This window comes from Tachypleus tridentatus, chromosome 4 (assembly GCF_004210375.1).
Source record: "Tachypleus tridentatus isolate NWPU-2018 chromosome 4, ASM421037v1, whole genome shotgun sequence".
NCBI lineage: Eukaryota > Metazoa > Arthropoda > Merostomata > Xiphosura > Limulidae > Tachypleus > Tachypleus tridentatus.
The window spans coordinates 29,616,169-29,636,495 of NC_134828.1; the positions used below are offsets into that span (position 1 = coordinate 29,616,169).

Consider the following 20,327-nt stretch of genomic DNA (forward strand, 5'->3'; position numbering starts at 1 on the left):
TAAGAACGTGTAAAGCTGTTGCACTTTTGTAATGAAAAACAAATAATTTTTAACAAAGGCATTACAACTTTAATTCACTTTAGATTTTTACTTTCAATTTGCCCTTGTACAATGTACGCACGTTTTTATTTATAAGTAATTGAGCAAGTTTAAGATTAAAAATGTACATTTATTAAGTATTTATATTTTTCATGTTTAGTGTTAAGATAATTTATATAGTGTACATTATTATTATTATATAACTTAGGTATAAGGATTGTATTAAGCCTTTCAAGACCAAATATCTTGTGTTATTTTTTATTCTCACTGTGATAATACTTAATCAAATTACATGAAAATGTTTAATCAATGTGATTTTTTGATTAAGCTTCATTAAACGTTAATATAAACCTACAAGTGTTCAGGTTAAATTTATTATACTCAGGATACTGAATGCTTTCAATATCAGTATGATGCAGTCAGATACACATACAAAATGGATCCAATACAAGTGTTCACAAAGTAAAATAATAGTTTTTAATGACAAACATTGTTCACGCAAATGCTTAGTTTTACCAATATCCTGTTTGTTATTTTTTTAATCATTTAAGGAAAATGAAAAATGTAGATGCTTTAGTTGCTTTCATCAAGATAAAAGAGAACATACACTAACATCCAGTGATTCAGAAAACGTTTTGGGATTGCAATCCCTGTTGGTGGACATTGTTCCCTTACAGTAGAGTACACAGTTATTTTAACAACAGGTGAAACTGTGAGGGAAAGAATTCTTTCAGTCTTTGGAAAACATATAGAAAACACTATTTCTTCAGTCTGGTAAACATATATAGAGGACACTATTTTTTCAATGTATGGTAAAGACATGGCAGGATTCTAACCTCCTCTGCACTGACAAAGCAAAAATAGCAACTATGGAACATTTCAGCAACATTCAGTTAAATTAAGAGTGTTGGAAAACAAGGTATCATATGATATAGATAAGAAAAGGAAAATATACAGCTAGAAAGTATCTCATAAAACTGGTGAAAGAACTCTTTTCTCCCTGCTAAGAGCCATCCATCCTCCACACACTGCCACCTAGTACTCAGTTGAGATACCTTCTTCAGTGTAATGATATATTTTTTAACAGAACTTCTTCCTTCATTGTTTCATAAAACTGTATAGAACACAATTTCTTGAATGTAAAGTAAAGGTCCAGTTGAAACTATTCCTTCATTTTCTGGTAAGTATATGACAAATTCCTTCTCTACTGCCTGTTAAGGATACTATTTCTCCATTGCCTGGTAAAGACGTGTAAGAATTTTCATTTTTAAGAAATTATATCGTGAATACAGTTACTTCACTGTTTAGTAGAGGCGTAGCAAAATTAATTCTTCTCCTGTACGTAAAGATGTCAGGACATTATTCCTTTGACGCAGTATTTATCTCCTTCAGTCAAAAAAAAAGAATGCACTTTATCCAACAAGATTCAATTACATTCATACAAAGATTTTTATGCCCACTTTACACATACACACAAATGATTCAAGAATAACAGAGTATATATTTTTAATACTCTTTATGTTGTAAGTAACATACGGTTTATTTATCCAGGTTTTTCAGAAATAATGTCCATGAAACTTCTTAAATGGAGCAGAGTGACAAAGAGTTTTTAAAACATACTTTAATGAAGTATTTCACAGTTCATCAGATGTTTCACATGGCTGTCACTGTCCATAACTCAAGATAAATTAATATCACTAATACTATTGTTTAGCTTTTTTTTGTTATTGTCCCAAATGCAGAAATCACTGTGGGCTTTGTTCCTGTGGCAACAGAAACAGGAACCACTGTTGGTGGCATTATTGTAGTGGGTTTTATAACTCCAGCAGCAAGACCAACAGGACCAGCTCCAACGTCCCACTTACTTTTGCGTTTTTCTATAGAGGAGAAACAAAATATCATAAAAACATGCACAAAATTGTAAATATCTTTTAACATAATTTTGAAAATAGAAGAATGTGCCTTTGAAACAATGAAAAGTGCAGGTACCTACCATTCCACACAGACAACTCTCAGAACACCTCAGATGAACCAACATTTTACATATTTTGACTGAAGGTAGTTCAATTAAACTATTTATTTGCTCAAACAATTACCTATAACACTTGTCCTATGGAGATAACTGAAACAACATTCATTTTATTATTTTGTTAATTTGTAAAATTATACAGTATTAACAAAAAGACCTTGCTCAGAAACAAAATGATAAATTGTTTTATAAGTTTAGAAACAAGTGCACCTTTTTATGTAATCTATCAATTCAACATAGAGATAAGTTAGGTACTAATACTTTCATATATTAATAAGAAAGAATCTTTTGTGAACAAGTTTAATAAGCTACTTAATTACATCAGGTACAGAAAATAATACACGACTCCCTAAATTCTTAACTTGGAATCTTGGATATAATATTTACCCAAACCTTAAAAATTGAGCCTGGAATCTTGGAAACAATGCAATGTTCCCTACACTTTAAACCTAAACACTTGAAAATAATGCATGATCTTGAAGCCTTAGAGCACAGAAATTTGCAAATTATGCACAACTTCCTAGCCTTTGAGTCTAGGATCTGGGAAATAACACATGACTCCCCTGATCTCTGAACCTGAAACCTTGCAAATAATCATCACTTCCTAACATTTGAGCCTGGAATCCTGAAAATAATGCATATATCTCTAATATTTGTGCCTGGAATGTTGGAAGTAATACACTACTTTCTAAACTATGAGAAAGGACTCATTATTTATTGTGCTTTAACCATGTTTTTTGGAACAATTTGGATCATCTGAATTTATAGTTATTCAGGTAAAGTACCATCATATTTGTCAGAGATTTAACATAACATGAAAAAATAAACACAGAAGATATAGAGCTCAAATGTTGGTCAATATGATAAACTTCCACTGGGTTAAATAAATAAATAATCTGCCTTACAAGTAAAATGTGCTAAAATTCTTCCAGTTACACAGGGTACAAAACATTTACTAACCTGTTACTGGAGGCTGGTCGCTAGGCTTCTTTGCCGTGCCAGAGATGAACTCAACCTAATGGAGTAGATCATAATTAAAACTGTTTGCAATACTTGACATGACCTTTATGAGATATACGTAATGGATGTAGAACGTAATTTTTAATATTCTAAAATCAACAATTTTTCACAATAACTTCATTCATATCTTCAGATACAATATATTAATCATTATACTAATTACAATGTATTCACAAACTATTTTGGGTGAGAGATCTCGGATATTTTTTGATATATAATACATTTTAGGCACCCAAACTTTACAAAGTATTCTAAGCCAAAACAACAACTACTGAAACACATGAAATTCACCTTTGTTCTTTCTTTCCTTTCTTTTTCTTTCTTGTCCATTTCTTCCTTCTGTCTTTTAGCTGTCAAGAACATTAGTAATATTTTATTAATAATCAGGAATCTCTGGTTATTCTATGACAAGTATAAATCAGATCATGCCAGTGTTTGATAACTATATCTTATGTCTTAGAAATGACATTTCTACTTCACAAATATATAAAACAAATCCTGCTCAAAACTGATAACTAGATTCTGTCTTTGTAAGGCAAACGTTCTTCAGCAAAGATAACATTAGTAAATAGTAACAACATATAAATTTAAATAAAACTTTAACAGAAAAGTAAGCAAAACATTTAGTTTCTTTTGAACTTTTGTAGTAAACTCAAAACTACATTACAAACCTAATTCTTCATAAAATGATTCTGGTCCCCACTTGTGAGGGTCATATATTTCCTAGAGAATAATACATATGAAAATGTGTTATTTCATGTTGTATATTGACAAATTCAGCAGAGCATAATTTGATGTATGTGTAAAAAACATGAGTAGATTTTGAAGCTAAACATACTCTATTTTTTTGTATGGAAAACCATATAATATACATTAATAAGTTTCCATTACTTGTAAAAAATCATCCTTCTTTCATTGTTAGTGTAGATATATATTAAATGAAAGAAATGTTTACCTTCTAATTTCAGACAACTTGACTTAAGCAGACTAGAAAAGTATGATATAATGTACCTTTATTTTGATGACCTCACTGTAGAAAAAATGTTTAATACTGAAATGTTTCTTACATATCCATATAGCAGTTAATTAACAAAATTAAAAGAAAAACAACGAAACTCAAAGGTTTGAGTAAGATATATATTACAATTATTTTGGAGACATGGTACGTTATTACAGTCACACTTTCCAGTGCAAAAAGTGCCACCATAAGACTGCCATGTACAAAGTATACCACTTAATAGTTACTGGTGAATCACTGGAGTATAACATTATAGTTACTAATAAATCACTACAGTATAACATTATAGTTATTGGTGAATCACATTATACAGTAAAATCTGTATAAGCCAAAACTACATAGGGCAGAAACCTGTACAAGCTGGAAATATCAGAATTTTGCAGCTTTATTTTAAGATTTCTCTTATAAAAGGCCCTCTGTATGGTGGAACTTGCATGATACAGATGGAAAACTATCTTTCACCAGCCTCATCTATAAACAAGTAGGATTAGAACCTGAGTAAGGCAGAAAAAAATGTTTTTGATTAAATATTAATTTCTATTTAATTAATCATTGCTTTAAATATTAATAAATTCTCAAACATTTTGTTACAGTAAGTATTGGTTAAATATATTCTGTTCTTTTTTCTGCTGTCATTTTGCAGTTAAATTAGATTCATTTGTAGAAATATATTTGTCTTTTAAGTACAAAATTCTACTCTTTAAATAATTCTTATGAAAGAATAAATTCATATCTTCCGTAGTTTTAAAAGATAGTGAGAAAATAGAAATTTTTACTTCATCACAAGTGTTAGATTATATTAGCGCTATCAAATTGTATGCAAAAATGAAGGGGGAAAATAAACTTCATGAAAAGTCTGTAGAATTGATGTTCTCTTTTAACTGCATGAGAAAGTCCATTATAAAATGAAACAGTTGAAATTGGACACTTTCTTCAAATATATTTAAGATTTTGTGTACTTAAGCATATTTGAGTATCTATATTTGTTCTTATTCTAATAAATATAGCATAAACAGTGTAATAACTTTATTCACAAACATCTTACTTCTCTCGAGTCAAGCAAGTATAATGTTCTGCTCAAAAATTATATATAATTAAGAAAATGCATGTTCACTGTCTAAACCAGAAAACCTACTTAAGTTGGAAATTTTGCTCAGTCCCATGTGATTCTGCCTTAGACAGGTTTTACTGTAGTTACTGGTGAATCACTATATTACAACACTAAAGTCACTGGTGAGTCACAACAGTATAACATAGTCTCTGGTGAGTCACTACAGTACAACTTTATAGTTACTTGTGAATCACTATACTACAACACTAAAGTCACTGGTGAGTCACTACAGTACAACATTATAGTCTCTGGTGAGTCACTACAGTACAACTTTATAGTTACTTGTGAATCACTATACTACAACACTAAAGTCACTGGTGAGTCACTACAGTATAACATTATAGTCTCTGGTGAGTCACTACAGTACAACTTTATAGTTACTTGTGAATCACTATACTACAACACTAAAGTCACTGGTGAGTCACTACAGTATAACATTATAGTCTCTGGTGAGTCACTACAGTACAACTTTATAGTTACTTGTGAATCACTATACTACAACACTAAAGTCACTGGTGAGTCACTACAGTACAACATTATAGCCTCTGGTGAGTCACTACAGTACAACTTTATAGTTACTTGTGAATCACTATACTACAACACTAAAGTCACTGGTGAGTCACTACAGCATAACATTATAGACTCTGGTGAGTCACTACAGTACAACTTTATAGTTACTTGTGAATCACTATACTACAACACTAAAGTCACTGGTGAGTCACTACAGTATAACATTATAGTCTCTGGTGAGTCACTACAGTACAACTTTATAGTTACTTGTGAATCACTATACTACAACACTAAAGTCACTGGTGAGTCACAACAGTATAACATAGTCTCTGGTGAGTCACTACAGTACAACTTTATAGTTACTTGTGAATCACTATACTACAACACTAAAGTCACTGGTGAGTCACTACAGTACAACATTATAGTCTCTGGTGAGTCACTACAGTACAACTTTATAGTTACTTGTGAATCACTATACTACAACACTAAAGTCACTGGTGAGTCACTACAGTATAACATTATAGTCTCTGGTGAGTCACTACAGTACAACTTTATAGTTACTTGTGAATCACTATACTACAACACTAAAGTCACTGGTGAGTCACTACAGTATAACATTATAGTCTCTGGTGAGTCACTACAGTACAACTTTATAGTTACTTGTGAATCACTATACTACAACACTAAAGTCACTGGTGAGTCACAACAGTATAACATAGTCTCTGGTGAGTCACTACAGTACAACTTTATAGTTACTTGTGAATCACTATACTACAACACTAAAGTCACTGGTGAGTCACTACAGCATAACATTATAGACTCTGGTGAGTCACTACAGTACAACTTTATAGTTACTTGTGAATCACTATACTACAACACTAAAGTCACTGGTGAGTCACTACAGTATAACATTATAGTCTCTGGTGAGTCACTACAGTACAACTTTATAGTTACTTGTGAATCACTATACTACAACACTAAAGTCACTGGTGAGTCACTACAGTACAACATTATAGTCTCTGGTGAGTCACTACAGTACAACTTTATAGTTACTTGTGAATCACTATACTACAACACTAAAGTCACTGGTGAGTCACAACAGTATAACATAGTCTCTGGTGAGTCACTACAGTACAACTTTATAGTTACTTGTGAATCACTATACTACAACACTAAAGTCACTGGTGAGTCACTACAGTACAACATTATAGTCTCTGGTGAGTCACTACAGTACAACTTTATAGTTACTTGTGAATCACTATACTACAACACTAAAGTCACTGGTGAGTCACTACAGTATAACATTATAGTCTCTGGTGAGTCACTACAGTACAACTTTATAGTTACTTGTGAATCACTATACTACAACACTAAAGTCACTGGTGAGTCACTACAGTATAACATTATAGTCTCTGGTGAGTCACTACAGTACAACTTTATAGTTACTTGTGAATCACTATACTACAACACTAAAGTCACTGGTGAGTCACTACAGTACAACATTATAGCCTCTGGTGAGTCACTACAGTACAACTTTATAGTTACTTGTGAATCACTATACTACAACACTAAAGTCACTGGTGAGTCACTACAGCATAACATTATAGACTCTGGTGAGTCACTACAGTACAACTTTATAGTTACTTGTGAATCACTATACTACAACACTAAAGTCACTGGTGAGTCACTACAGTATAACATTATAGTCTCTGGTGAGTCACTACAGTACAACTTTATAGTTACTTGTGAATCACTATACTACAACACTAAAGTCACTGGTGAGTCACAACAGTATAACATAGTCTCTGGTGAGTCACTACAGTACAACTTTATAGTTACTTGTGAATCACTATACTACAACACTAAAGTCACTGGTGAGTCACTACAGTACAACATTATAGTCTCTGGTGAGTCACTACAGTACAACTTTATAGTTACTTGTGAATCACTATACTACAACACTAAAGTCACTGGTGAGTCACTACAGTATAACATTATAGTCTCTGGTGAGTCACTACAGTACAACTTTATAGTTACTTGTGAATCACTATACTACAACACTAAAGTCACTGGTGAGTCACTACAGTACAACTTTATAGTTACTTGTGAATCACTATACTACAACACTAAAGTCACTGGTGAGTCACTACAGTTCAACTTTATAATTACTTGTGAATCACTATACTACAACACTAATGTCACTGGTGAGTCACTACAGTACAACATTATAGTCACTGGTGAGTCGCTACACTACAGCATTATAGTTACTGATGAAACACTGATTGTAAAATCATACTTACAGGTGGATAATTTGTTCCCATTTCATCAATGCTACAAAAGGCAATTAGTTTTTCATATATGCTGTAAAAATGAAAACTGAAATGAAAAATCTTTCTACAATTGAAAACATACATAGAATAAAGGAACTACATCTAGTAAACATTTATTTTATGCTAAAGTTACTATAGTTGAGTTTCACTGTGTGATTATTACACAGTGAAAAATATGAGGGTTATCCTGAAATAAAGTTCCCTTATCTACTTAGACAACATATTTGTTGAGGATAAATTTAAAAAATAATATAGTAAGTAGAGAGAATATAATTACAACTAATAAACAACACACTGGATAATAATAATAATGAATAATAGAGTAATTAATGAGAATAAGTAAAACATGATATGGTATTAACTGAGAACAAAAAATAAATAACAGTGTTCTCTGCATTCACACAACATACAGTAATTAATGGGAACAAAATGAATAATATAGTGTTTCCTGTATCCACACGCCACTGTAGCTAAACATAACACAACACTGACAATGAACCTTGCAGAAAGCTGACTGATATTAAGTACAATACTGTTAGGTTCATTGTGTTTTTAGGAGAAGATTTACCTTGGATTTCTAAAATCCTTTCTTCCTTGTATTGATATGTTCATGTCTTTTTCTTCACGGAGCTTTCTTTCATAAAGTCGAGCTATTTTGTCCTTCAAAAACAAAAGTTATCTAACCACACACATCAGCAGAAGAAACTCTATTGAATAACTATAGCAATTACACTGGTGGCTTCTAAACTGTACGTTATGACACAATAATGATTCACGGCAAGTTGCCAGGGGTGTTGCAAAAGTTTCATTAAACAAAGAATAATTAGGAACATAAAGAAAATTATACAAGAAAAATATTGCACATGGCAGCAGAGAGTGTTGCTTGAATCAAGGTATATAGATTAGGATGTCATTAGCAAGAACAGTTTGGAAACCACTGACTTACAAATTTCATGCAAATTGTAACAGTCACAATATTATACTATACTCTGAGTAATATTTTTAAAATAAAAAAAATGTTTCCTATACACTTCTTAAGTTTTAAAACACAACAAGAATATCATTAGAGTACATATTTCTGCAAGCTAATGGTTCTTTAATTTAAAAGTTCAAAAAATAAAACAGTAATTTTCTGTAGATCCTACTGTAGAAAGCATATGAAGGCCAAGTCTTCAGAATGTTACACTTCAAGCTGGTTTACATTCAAAAGGAACCTTGAACTTAGGTACCTTCCAAGCTTTAACACAACCTGTTCTTGTTATCTATTAGTAACTGTAAAACAACACATCTGATAGACTTCATTATGATATCTAACTGGTAACCATAGTAAGCTCTTACTTGCAAAGTATTTGAACATCGTCCTGGGGCTCTGCAGGAATTTCAATATCACTTGGGTCCATGTCCAACAATGTTCTATGAAATGAAACTGTAGAAAAAATTTTAATATATCCTGGGATCATAGGAACAATGTTTCTAGAAATGAAATTATAGGAATATTTTAATAAACCTGGGTCCATGTCCAACAATATTCTATGAAATGAAACTTCAGTAAATTTTGAATGTCACCTAGATCAATGGACAACAGTGTTCTTTCAAATGAAACTATAAATTTTTTTTATTATCACCTTGATCCATGGACAACAGTGTTTTATGAAATAAAATTATAGGAGAATGTTTGAAAAAAAAATCTTTATAGCTGTGACATTACTTCAACAAGAGTAAAAACTTCCTGCAAGGCAAGGAAACAGCCTGGAATCAAAGAAAATATAAAGATATGTCCCTTTATAGAGCAAAGAGTGTATCACTAAGGGTCTAGTAAAAATACATTCAAAAGTTTTCATTCTCTTTGTATTCAAGAATTACTCAAAGTCAATACTGCTGTCTGACCAATGAAGTAAGGATCAAAACACTGCTTTCTATAACTATCCTGAAAGAACTGAGTGATGACCATGCTTTCTTAATATAATACAACCAAAAAACTACATTAGCCACAAACAATAACCAACAAAGCAAATACTTTACAATGCAAAGAATTAAGCATATGAAGAAGAAACAAATACCTGTTACTTACATATTGTATCCTTTAACTGTAATATAAAAACAATACTAATGAAATGGCTAGAAACTAAAGCTATTGATACTGTAGTTGATAAAGAAAAACTCTTTTAGTACACATACCTAACCTATGAACACAACTTAATTTGGTACTAATAACACTGGGGAACACTTTTTCAGTAACTTTGAGTTGCATTGGATATTTTAACTGATTCTGAAGGAGTTTTAGGCGCTGATTTCAAATCTGAAATTAGTTTTTCTCTACAAGCTCTAGTTTGTATGCAATTTGAGGTTAATGAAATTGTACAAATGTGAACTTGTAAACCATGTATAAGCATTTTCACGTCCATATATATAGATAGCTTCTAATATTTTGATCATTCTTCTTTTGTTTCAGATCAAACATGGCTTCCAAAAATAGATATCATTGCAGAAACAAGCCTGATGCCTTCTGCTACATATGTGGATGCTACACACTCAATCGCCAGAGACGTAACATATCCTCGTCAGTCAAGCGTGCCTACAAGGCATATTTTGAAGTTCATCTTGGTGATCAAGACAAGCAATGGCTCCTCATGTTGTGTGCCACAATTGTGAGGAAATGCTTGAGACTGGACCAAAGGAAAACGCAATGGTCTGCCTTTTGGTGTTCCAATGATTTGGCACGAACCCACCAACCATGTAATTGACTGTTATTTCTGCATGGTAAACACAACGGGTGTTGGGAAGAAAACCGACATAAGATTACGTATCGAACATTCCCTCAGCTATTCGCCTGCTCCGCACTCTGAAGAAGTTCCTGTTCCAGTTTTCAAAGGCTTGCCTTCATTGGACGATAAAGACATTGGACATGATACAAGCGAACAAGACAGTTGTGACAATGAATTGTCAGAAAAGTGTACACAATCGGAGAACTGTTCTTCAGACACTGAACCTTTCCGTCCCCAAGCCTCTTCCCAGGCTGAACTGAATGATTTAGTGCGGATTTAGGTCTTTCAAAGAAAGCAGCAGAGCTTTTGGCATCAAGATTACAAGGCAGAAATCTTGTTGATCACTCTGTTAAAGTATCATATTTCAGAAAGCGTGACCAGCATTTAGTGACCTTCTTTTCAGAAGACACAGTTTGTTTACTGCCATGACATCCAAGGGTTTCTCAAAGAACTGGGTGTACCTTACTATAGTCCTGCTGAATGGAGACTCTTTTAGACAGTTCAAAACGCAGTCTAAAGTGTGTTCTTTTACATAATGGAAATGTTTATGGAGCAGTACCTGTTGGTCACTCAGTGCATTTTATGGAAGACTATGATGATATGAGAATGGTCATGGACTTATTAAAATATCATGAGCACAATTGGATCATTTGTGTAGACTTAAAGATGGTCAACTTTCTTCTTGGACAACAGAAAGGTTTCACCAAGTTTCCATGTTTCCTCTGTATGTGGGACAGCCGAGCAGAGACAAACATTGGGTCCAGAAGGACTGGCCTATTCGTGACACCCTTGAAGCATGCATGCCAAATATCATACAAGACCCAATTGTAAGCAGAGATAAGATCATCTTTCCTCCTCTTCACATAAAATTAGGTTTGATGAAGCAATTTGTCAAGGCACTGGAAACCGAAGGTGAATGTTTCCAACACATCATCACAGCTTTACCAGGGTTATCATTTGAGAAGATCAAAGCAGGCGTGTTTGATGGCCTACAGATTCGAACCCTAATTCGTGATGATCAGTTTGTTGCTAAGATGACCGCTTTAGAAAAGGCAGCATGGTTATCCTTTGTGGCAGTCGTTCAGAACTTCCTTGGAAACAATAAGGCAGAAAACTGCAGTGAACTTGTGAACAGAATGCTCGTCGCCGTGATCTCGGTGCAACATGAGCATCAAGCTTCATTTTTTGAACAGCCACCTTGATAAGTTCCCTGACAACCTGGGGCTGTGAGTGACGAACAAGGAGAACGATTCCACCAAGACCTAAAGGTCATGGAAGAACGCTACCAAGGGCTGGGACAAAAGTATGATGGCTGACTACTGCTGGAGCATTAAACGAGATTGTCCAGATGAAGTGTACAAACGCAAATTCCTACCTGAATAAAATACACAAACAAATTGATAAGCTATTCCTATAATTTCCTATAATAACGAAAAATTAAAAAATAAATAAAAACGTCAAATTGCATAAAATCTGTAGCTTGCAGACAAAAACCAACTTCAGATTTGAAATCAACAGGCTCAAATTGACTATAGAAAGGTCTTTTTTTAAATGCAACAAAATGAGTGTTCCCCAGTGTAATACATATAAGAAAGAGAATGCTAGTATCAGAATTAGTACCAAGTGCAAACACTTACTAGGAGACATAGGTTTCTTTCCAAGATCTGGTTTAATGGACTTTCTGCTGTCTTCATTTGACTGATATGAATAAATAAAGTTTTATAAAGGAAAGACACAGCTTCTGTGTCATTCTACATCATTCAAAAAAACAACAACATTACCATGACACTTGTCAAATTAAAACTCACAAAAATGATTTCTAAATACCAAATATGCATTAAAGAGTATCTACAGGGTCACTAATTCATTCTGTTTAAATATCAAAAGATACAAACTTATATCAGTAAATGTGATTTAATTTTTCTCAACACCAGATATGAATTAAGGTGTCCTGAGGAAACACATTAAGGTCATACAATCTTCCTGAGAAAACATATTAAGGTCATACAATCTTCCTGAGGAAACATATTAAGGTCATACAATCTTCCTGAGGAAACACACTAAGGTCATACAATCTTCCTGAGGAAACACATTAAGGTCATACAATCTTCCTGATGAAACACACTAAGGTCATACAATCTTCCTTAGATATACTTAGGATACATATGTAATTGTACAATGTACTATGACATCAGCCTTTGAACTTCAAGGTTAATGATATCTAGATATGTATAATGCACGTTGTATACGTTTGGTCAAAACCTGTCCCCTCTAATCTTGATATACCTTGTTCACAATATCAGGTCAGATTGACAGAAGCAAACCAATATGCCCTGTTCTCCTTCACAGTATGGGCATAATAAAAACACAAAACATATAAAAAGCTTAACCCTGGTGTTATCAAATGTTACACATACTCTTTCCAGACACAGATGCATGATTAACTGTATTACACAAAACATATTTGGAAGAATGTAGAAACATTAAAACATACCACTAGTGAAGACTATTTACTGATACATAACCAAATGTTGTGGATACTTTACATGGGTGTACAATTAGTTGTACAGTTTGTACTACACAAATCATACTGGGAAAAATGTACTTAATTCTACACTTACTGATATGTAATCAAACGTTACACATATTTTACATGGATATATGATTATTAGTTGTATTACACATAACATAAAATAGTTATTTGTATTGAAATACTGCATGTTTTCACTATTTTACGTACACAAATATACAAAGTGAAATAAATGCCTTGAAACAGGAATTTAATGACGATTGTTTAAACCTAATGCAAATGCAGCTTTCTAAATATTATTCATAAGAGAATATGAACATTTAAAAATTATTCAACTGTCGTTAGTCTTACATTTTCAGAATTCAGCTTAAATATACATATTTTCAATATTCTATACAAGTACCTTCTCATCTGATTCAGAAACCATATTTCTGCTTCCTTCATCTGAGGAGTCACCTTTCTCCATGTATTCCTCATCCATTTCTTCATCTTCCTCTTCCATTTCTCCAATATATGAAACTAATTTAGATATTGGCCTCTTCTCATAAATGCTTGAAGTAGACATCTCGCCTTAAAGAAACACAAGCATACATGTATTTACATATACCTTATAGTTAAACAATATAACATCTGAACAGAAATATAAAATTCTAATGTGCTATAATCACAAATAACATTTTTAGTTCAAGGACAAAACACCCAAGCAAATTATTTAAAAACTTACATTATAATGAATCATCTCTGATACACACATAACAGTATTCAAATCAATTTCTCAGAACCAAAAATGTACTCTAGCTACATTTAACATAAATTTAACATTTTTAAAGCACAAGAAACATTAAAACTTCCTGGTAAACTATTTTACAAGTTATTTATTGAAACTGCTTAAGAACAAGTTAATTATTACATTGAAATATATAACATGTACTGTTACTTTTTTGCCACAAGCTCAAATTATTCCTTGTAATTGATTTAATTTTACTCACAAAGTAATCTATTTCTTCTAAGATAACTATCCTCACTCTGCACATAAAATCAACCATTTCCTTTAAAACAGATATAATTTTGGCAACTAGTTTTATTCTGTATGGAAGAAAACGATCTCAGCATTCTAGCTAATCAGTCACTTAAACCATCTATGTAGTGTGCTGTTACTATTGTTGGTGAGAACAGGATATTAGGCAGTATCTATAGAAATATTGAATACAAACCTGTAAAGGTAAAATAACTTTCATTACATAGATCACTGGTTAGGCTACATTTGGAATATTGTGTTCAGTACTGGGTATTTTACTTTAAGGACAACGAATGTTAAAAAAAGTTAAATAGTGGACTACTGGGATAGTACCTAGAATGGAACGGTTGTTATATGAGGAGAGGTTAAGATCTATGAAACTGTGTTCTCTCAAAAAAACAACAAAAAAAAAACACACAACTAAAAGGGATTTGATTGATGTGTTTATGATAGTTAAGGGAATTGATAGTGTTAAAACATCACCTTTCATATTTAATGTTGAGAATCATAAGACTAGAGGACACAAATTTGAATTTTGGTAGAGTAGGAGTTTCTTCAGCTAAGACAGTTTTATTTTTATAATAGGGTTGTTGGCCTTAGGAATAGGTTGACTTCAGATTCAGTTAATTTACGAAAGCTTAATGGAAGGTTTGATAAACATTTGAATAAAAAAGTCTGGTTTTGAGTGTTTTTTTTATTCACTGTAGATAGAAAATAGATTTCCTGTTGTCTTTAAGTTATATATATATAAAAACTTAAACTGTTTTTTAAAAGACAAGTATCCTAATTTTCTGTATAAACTGTTCCTTCCAAGAAAATTATCTTCAGTTTACACATAAAATAGACTGTTCCTGAAAAGACAGGTATTCTCATTTTGTATATATACTGTTAATTGTAGGACATTTATCCTCATTTTGTGCTAAACTGTTATTTGTAAGTCATGTATCCTTACCTGTAACAAAATATGAATGTAAACATTTTCTATACTGAAAAAGAATATTTCTGATAGGTACCAACCACCACTTACATAATAGCTATTCTTGATTGGTGCTGCAACTTTATATACAAAATGTTTTCACATGTCACAAGTATTGAATCTCCCACATACTCTGCAATCAAAATGTTTCATTTTGTCTTTGCATGTAAATCATCTTGCAACAACTTTCCACCAATAAGAATACAATACAACCTCCTGAAGCATGACTTCCTCTATATTGGATTCTACCAACTCTCACTTTGAGATTAGACAGAAATTAAGCACTGGTTTTAAGCTGTATGGAGAAATGTTGGAAAGTGTGAAAGAAGTAAACACCTGTTGGAAGTATATGTTTAGCATTGGAAAAATATTAACTTCTGATACAGAACCTTATCTAATGACTAATAATTAGAATCCCACATTGATAAGGTGTAGTAACTAGAACAAGGGATATAGATAACCATCCTTCAAAAAAATGTCCAAAGAATACTCAAGAAATGTGAATCCATGTTGGAAGAGGAACACATGTAGGAGACAGCACAACTTCTGTACCAGGTATATTCTTAGCTCAGTGACAAAAAAATGTTTTATTAACAATCAAAAAATAGAAGAAACACATAATACTGATGGACAAAAAAAAAGGTGCCTCATAGCGTGGAATGACTAAGATGCTACAGTTTGTATGTGGCAGGTCAACCCCAGTCCAACACCAGATGCTATATGGTATACATTGTCTGACCTGTGGTAGTTGAATAGAATAGGGAGGAAATATCTTACTGGCCAATTGAACACTGCAAGTTTGACCAAACATACAAACAACCAACACCAGCAATCTAGATACCTGCAACCTGAATAAAGGTAGGAAGAGACATTCCACTGTGATGTTTCACTAGAAATCCAAACACTTAGATGAAACTTGCACTGTGTAACATCAACCTTGGGAATGGAACCTTACTGAGGAGGAGCCTCAGGGGAACAACATTCCATACAACATTATACTTCAGGTAAGACCATAAAGAAGCCATAGCACCTGGATGACTGACCAACTTTCCAAGCAAAAGCAGAGGAAACTGAGATAGATCCATGCAACATAAACTACCAGGACCCATCACACAAAGTTGAGTACATGAGGCAAATATCTAAATGACCAAAGGCAGAACAAGGAATCACAATCAACACGTGTGCGAATTTACATTAATTGATCCAGTGCAAACCAACATCCAGTTAATCAGAGAATGAAATATCTCCATCAGAGGGGTGAATTGCAATGTGGCAGATCTACTGTAATTTGTATATTATACTATTGTGATACAAGTACAACAACAACCACATGGAGGTGGAGTGCACAACTAAAGGATGCACTAGCAGAATGCCATCACCATATTCTATACTGAGTAGGATTGAGCATGTTCAGAAGGTTGCCCTCATTGTCTACCACTCCAGAAGTTTGGAACTAGTAACTGGCAAGTACTCCTACACTCTACTAGAATAAGAAGGAAGTGAAATGTGGTGGGGAGTCCAGAGGAATACTGATACTGAAAACAGTGCAATGAATTACCATGAAATTCCTGGTTTGAAAAGCAGATCATTCTAATTTATTCAGTCAAAGAAACAGAAGGCATGAGCAGCAATCCCCTTTTGCTTTACCCATGAACTTACATAGGTAAGTAAAGTTTGGAAGTCATATGATTAAAGCAAAATACTGCATGGAAAATCTACTAGTGATTTTGTGGAACACCCCATTTCAACAGTGTGCATTATTGGCTCTAGGTATACATCAAGGTATACAGTCCTTGCCATGTTGCCCTGTGCAACATCATACTTTAGGGCTCAATTCCACCAAGATGGAGCACTTGGAGTAGCAGTGTGTAACTTGTATCCCATATAACACCATCCAGCAGATAGGACCACACAGTAGTTGTAGCACATGGATGACAATCTGCAAAAGATCATCACCAGCAATGTGTAATATTAACATGAGGGATCAACTGCAGAGGTGGAGCAGCTAAGTCACTAGGCAGCTGATAATATACACTTGTATGACTTATGTTTGGCTGTACAGTGCAGAATTTTGAATAGATAGATATGCAGCATACCTTGTCAGACAATACTTGGCATTCAGTGTGATTGTAAGCCTTAAAGGAATATGATTCTGTGAAGAAAAACAAAAACAAAACACTAATGTCACAGTCAAACCCATGCATGAAGTATGACAACAGATGAAAAGCAGTATCCTGATGAGTTAAAAACATCCACCAAAAGAAAATATTAGGAAATGAGCATGTGATGTCCATATGTTAGATTGAAGAATTCCCCTTTAATAGATGATAGAGGTATGAAGGTAAAATACTGGGGAAAAGGTAATGTGTCATACCCAATATAACATCACATGAAACAAATATCGGGAAGATGGATACAAGAAGTATGCCAGTTGAAAAAACTGACAAACTCGAACTATAAGGATAGAAAAAGAAATATCATGAAAAGTGGACTGGTTCTAGAGAATGAAAAGGTGGAATAGAGAAATACCAAAAGAGGCTGTGCAAGCAATATAACAATAAAAAGCTAAGATGGTACATAGAAGTCTGTTCAAAGCAGACTGAGAAAAAAGGCAGGAAATGAAAAATTCCCCTCAAAAGTTTTGGGCTGAAAAGATCAATCCTTTTCCACACAGGTCACAAGCCAAAAGCAATTTCATTGCATTTGTTGACCCACATTCAAATTTTATTAAATTACCATTTTATGAACTTATGCCAAAGTCTGGTATCAAACTAGAGATTATAATTCAAATTTTTATGCTATACATTAATAAATTTCTTAATATAATAATAATAAATACACCGAAACATCAGTTTTTATGTGTCATGGTATGACAAATGCATCAATGGTTCAAATTAGATGTTTGTTATGTCAAAAGATAAAGTTTATAGTTTTGTATGAATCATGATCTCAAATACCCAATAGTAACAAGATAGAATATAAAATGTGAACCTCCTACCTTTTGAATCTGTTAAGGTACTGCTTATGTAGTGAATCAAATACAGTGGCCATACTCACCACTTCCTATTTTAGAAAAATACTTCCTTATATGCACTTACTTCTGTCTATGATATTCAAATAACCAATTAAAAGCTTAACATTTATTCCTAGTGGCTTTCATAGCCATTTTAAATTATTACAATATCATCTTATTCTTGCAATAAAAATCTTCAAGCTGATAAGGTGAGTGTTTAGTCTGTTTGAAATTTCGTATTTTTCAGACCCAAATATAAATTATAGTGGAATTCTATCGTATCTATGTAGTAACTTATGATTTCTTGACTTATTTCAAATCTATAATCATAAATATCTGTGACTGACATAGCTCCTAGAGCAAAGAACCAAGAAACCTGAAATTTTACACACATATGAAGTGGACCCTGAGGGTGTGCACCTGAGCATCATTACTTATCAACATGTGAGCATAAAAGTGCTTCAACATCACTTTCATTTAGGCAAGTTAATGAAAAACCACATAGAACTGTGACTGCCATAGCTCCAAGAGGAAAGAACTTAGACACCTGTAATTTGGTACCCATACTGAGGGTGTGTACTTGGCTATTATCAGTTATCCATGCACATGTGCATTGTTTTAATAAAGCAAGCCAGAGAAAAAAAAGAAAAACACACACAGAAAAAAATGGTTCCTTATATTACAATTAGGAAATACACACACACACACACAGACACTCATGTACATGCATACACATTTGGGTGTCTGTGTATGTATGAACTGAGAAACATGAAATTCTGCACCCATACTAAGTGAATCCTATAGGTTTACACATGGATATTTGTACTTATCTCTGTGCATGTGCACATATGTATTTTTTTATGCAAAAAAACACACAGTAAGGAAATGTGGTCACCATAGGTTCAACAGAAAAGAACCTTAAAATCTGAAATTTTGTACCTATACCAAGTATTATTACTTATTTTGTTCACATGCATGGAAACAGGTATGGCGTAAGGTATGAGAACAGGCTGAGGCAAACAAGCATCCGAGGATAAAAGGGTTGAGTGTTGCTTTACACATTTCATATGTGACTCGAAAACTTAAGGAACACCTCCAAAAATAAACATGTGAAGAAAAAAGAGCCATTGACAGGTCATAAAGATACATGGAAAGTAGAGATGTAAGGTGAAGACAGAAAACTTGGACTTGAAAGAAACATACGGGGTTCATAATTCAAATTAAGGTAAGACACCATATTAGCAGCCAACTTACTTGTTGATCGTGGAGTGCTCTCCTTACTAGCAGGTGGTTTTACTTCATCTTTCTTGGACGGGAATGTATCTTCCTTATCTGATTCTGCTTCTCCTTCTGAATCAGTGTAATTTGCTGTCAAAGTTGCTAATGCTTCTGTTTTTTGGAAAGGTGAAGCCATTTTGAAAAACCTATAATAAACAAAGTTTAAAATATTTAAATCTAATTTATTTAGAATTGTTTTGTCCTTTTCGTATTATTGCATGTAAAAAAAATAATTAATAAAAACTATGTATTATTAAACATGTATGATAAGACTGAACATAAGAAAAATCAGGATGAGAGCAGGCCAAAAGCACACCACAATTAGTCAAGGCAGTCAGTGATAAATGTGCCCCTCCCCAAAGTAATTATATATATACACACACACACCGGTCAAGCAACACTAAATACTTATCTAACAATATTTACATTTTCAAATTCACAAGCTTACCCAATAAAAAATTCTACAGAAATTCACTATACTACATGGCATTTCATCACATAATAATTTTAACTATGGGTTATGAATCTTAGTTTTATGAATAGGACTTGGTTTAGACATTAAAAATAAAGTTATCAAGTAAAGTATTTATTACCATTACACATTATTATGTAAACATGCTAATTACAGTATAAAAAGCCTTGAAGAGGGTTCATAATTCTACTTATGAACAGATCTTTGTCTATGTTTTT

The 20,327-nt window shown here is 33.0% G+C and overlaps 1 protein-coding gene across 1 annotated transcript; it reads right to left on the bottom strand.

Annotated features, from left to right (window-relative positions):
- Positions 1–281: 281 nt before the first annotated feature.
- Positions 282–19,773, bottom strand: LOC143248094 (uncharacterized). Its single transcript, XM_076496530.1, is given in 13 exon segments — positions 282–1,916; positions 3,029–3,083; positions 3,380–3,438; positions 3,760–3,811; positions 8,028–8,088; positions 8,626–8,717; positions 9,396–9,424; positions 9,427–9,483; positions 12,460–12,520; positions 13,756–13,922; positions 16,302–16,485; positions 17,443–17,498; positions 19,614–19,773. Coding segments are annotated over 13 exon segments (1,200 nt in total). The 3' UTR covers positions 282–1,749.
- Between the last annotated feature and the right edge of the window lie 554 nt (positions 19,774–20,327).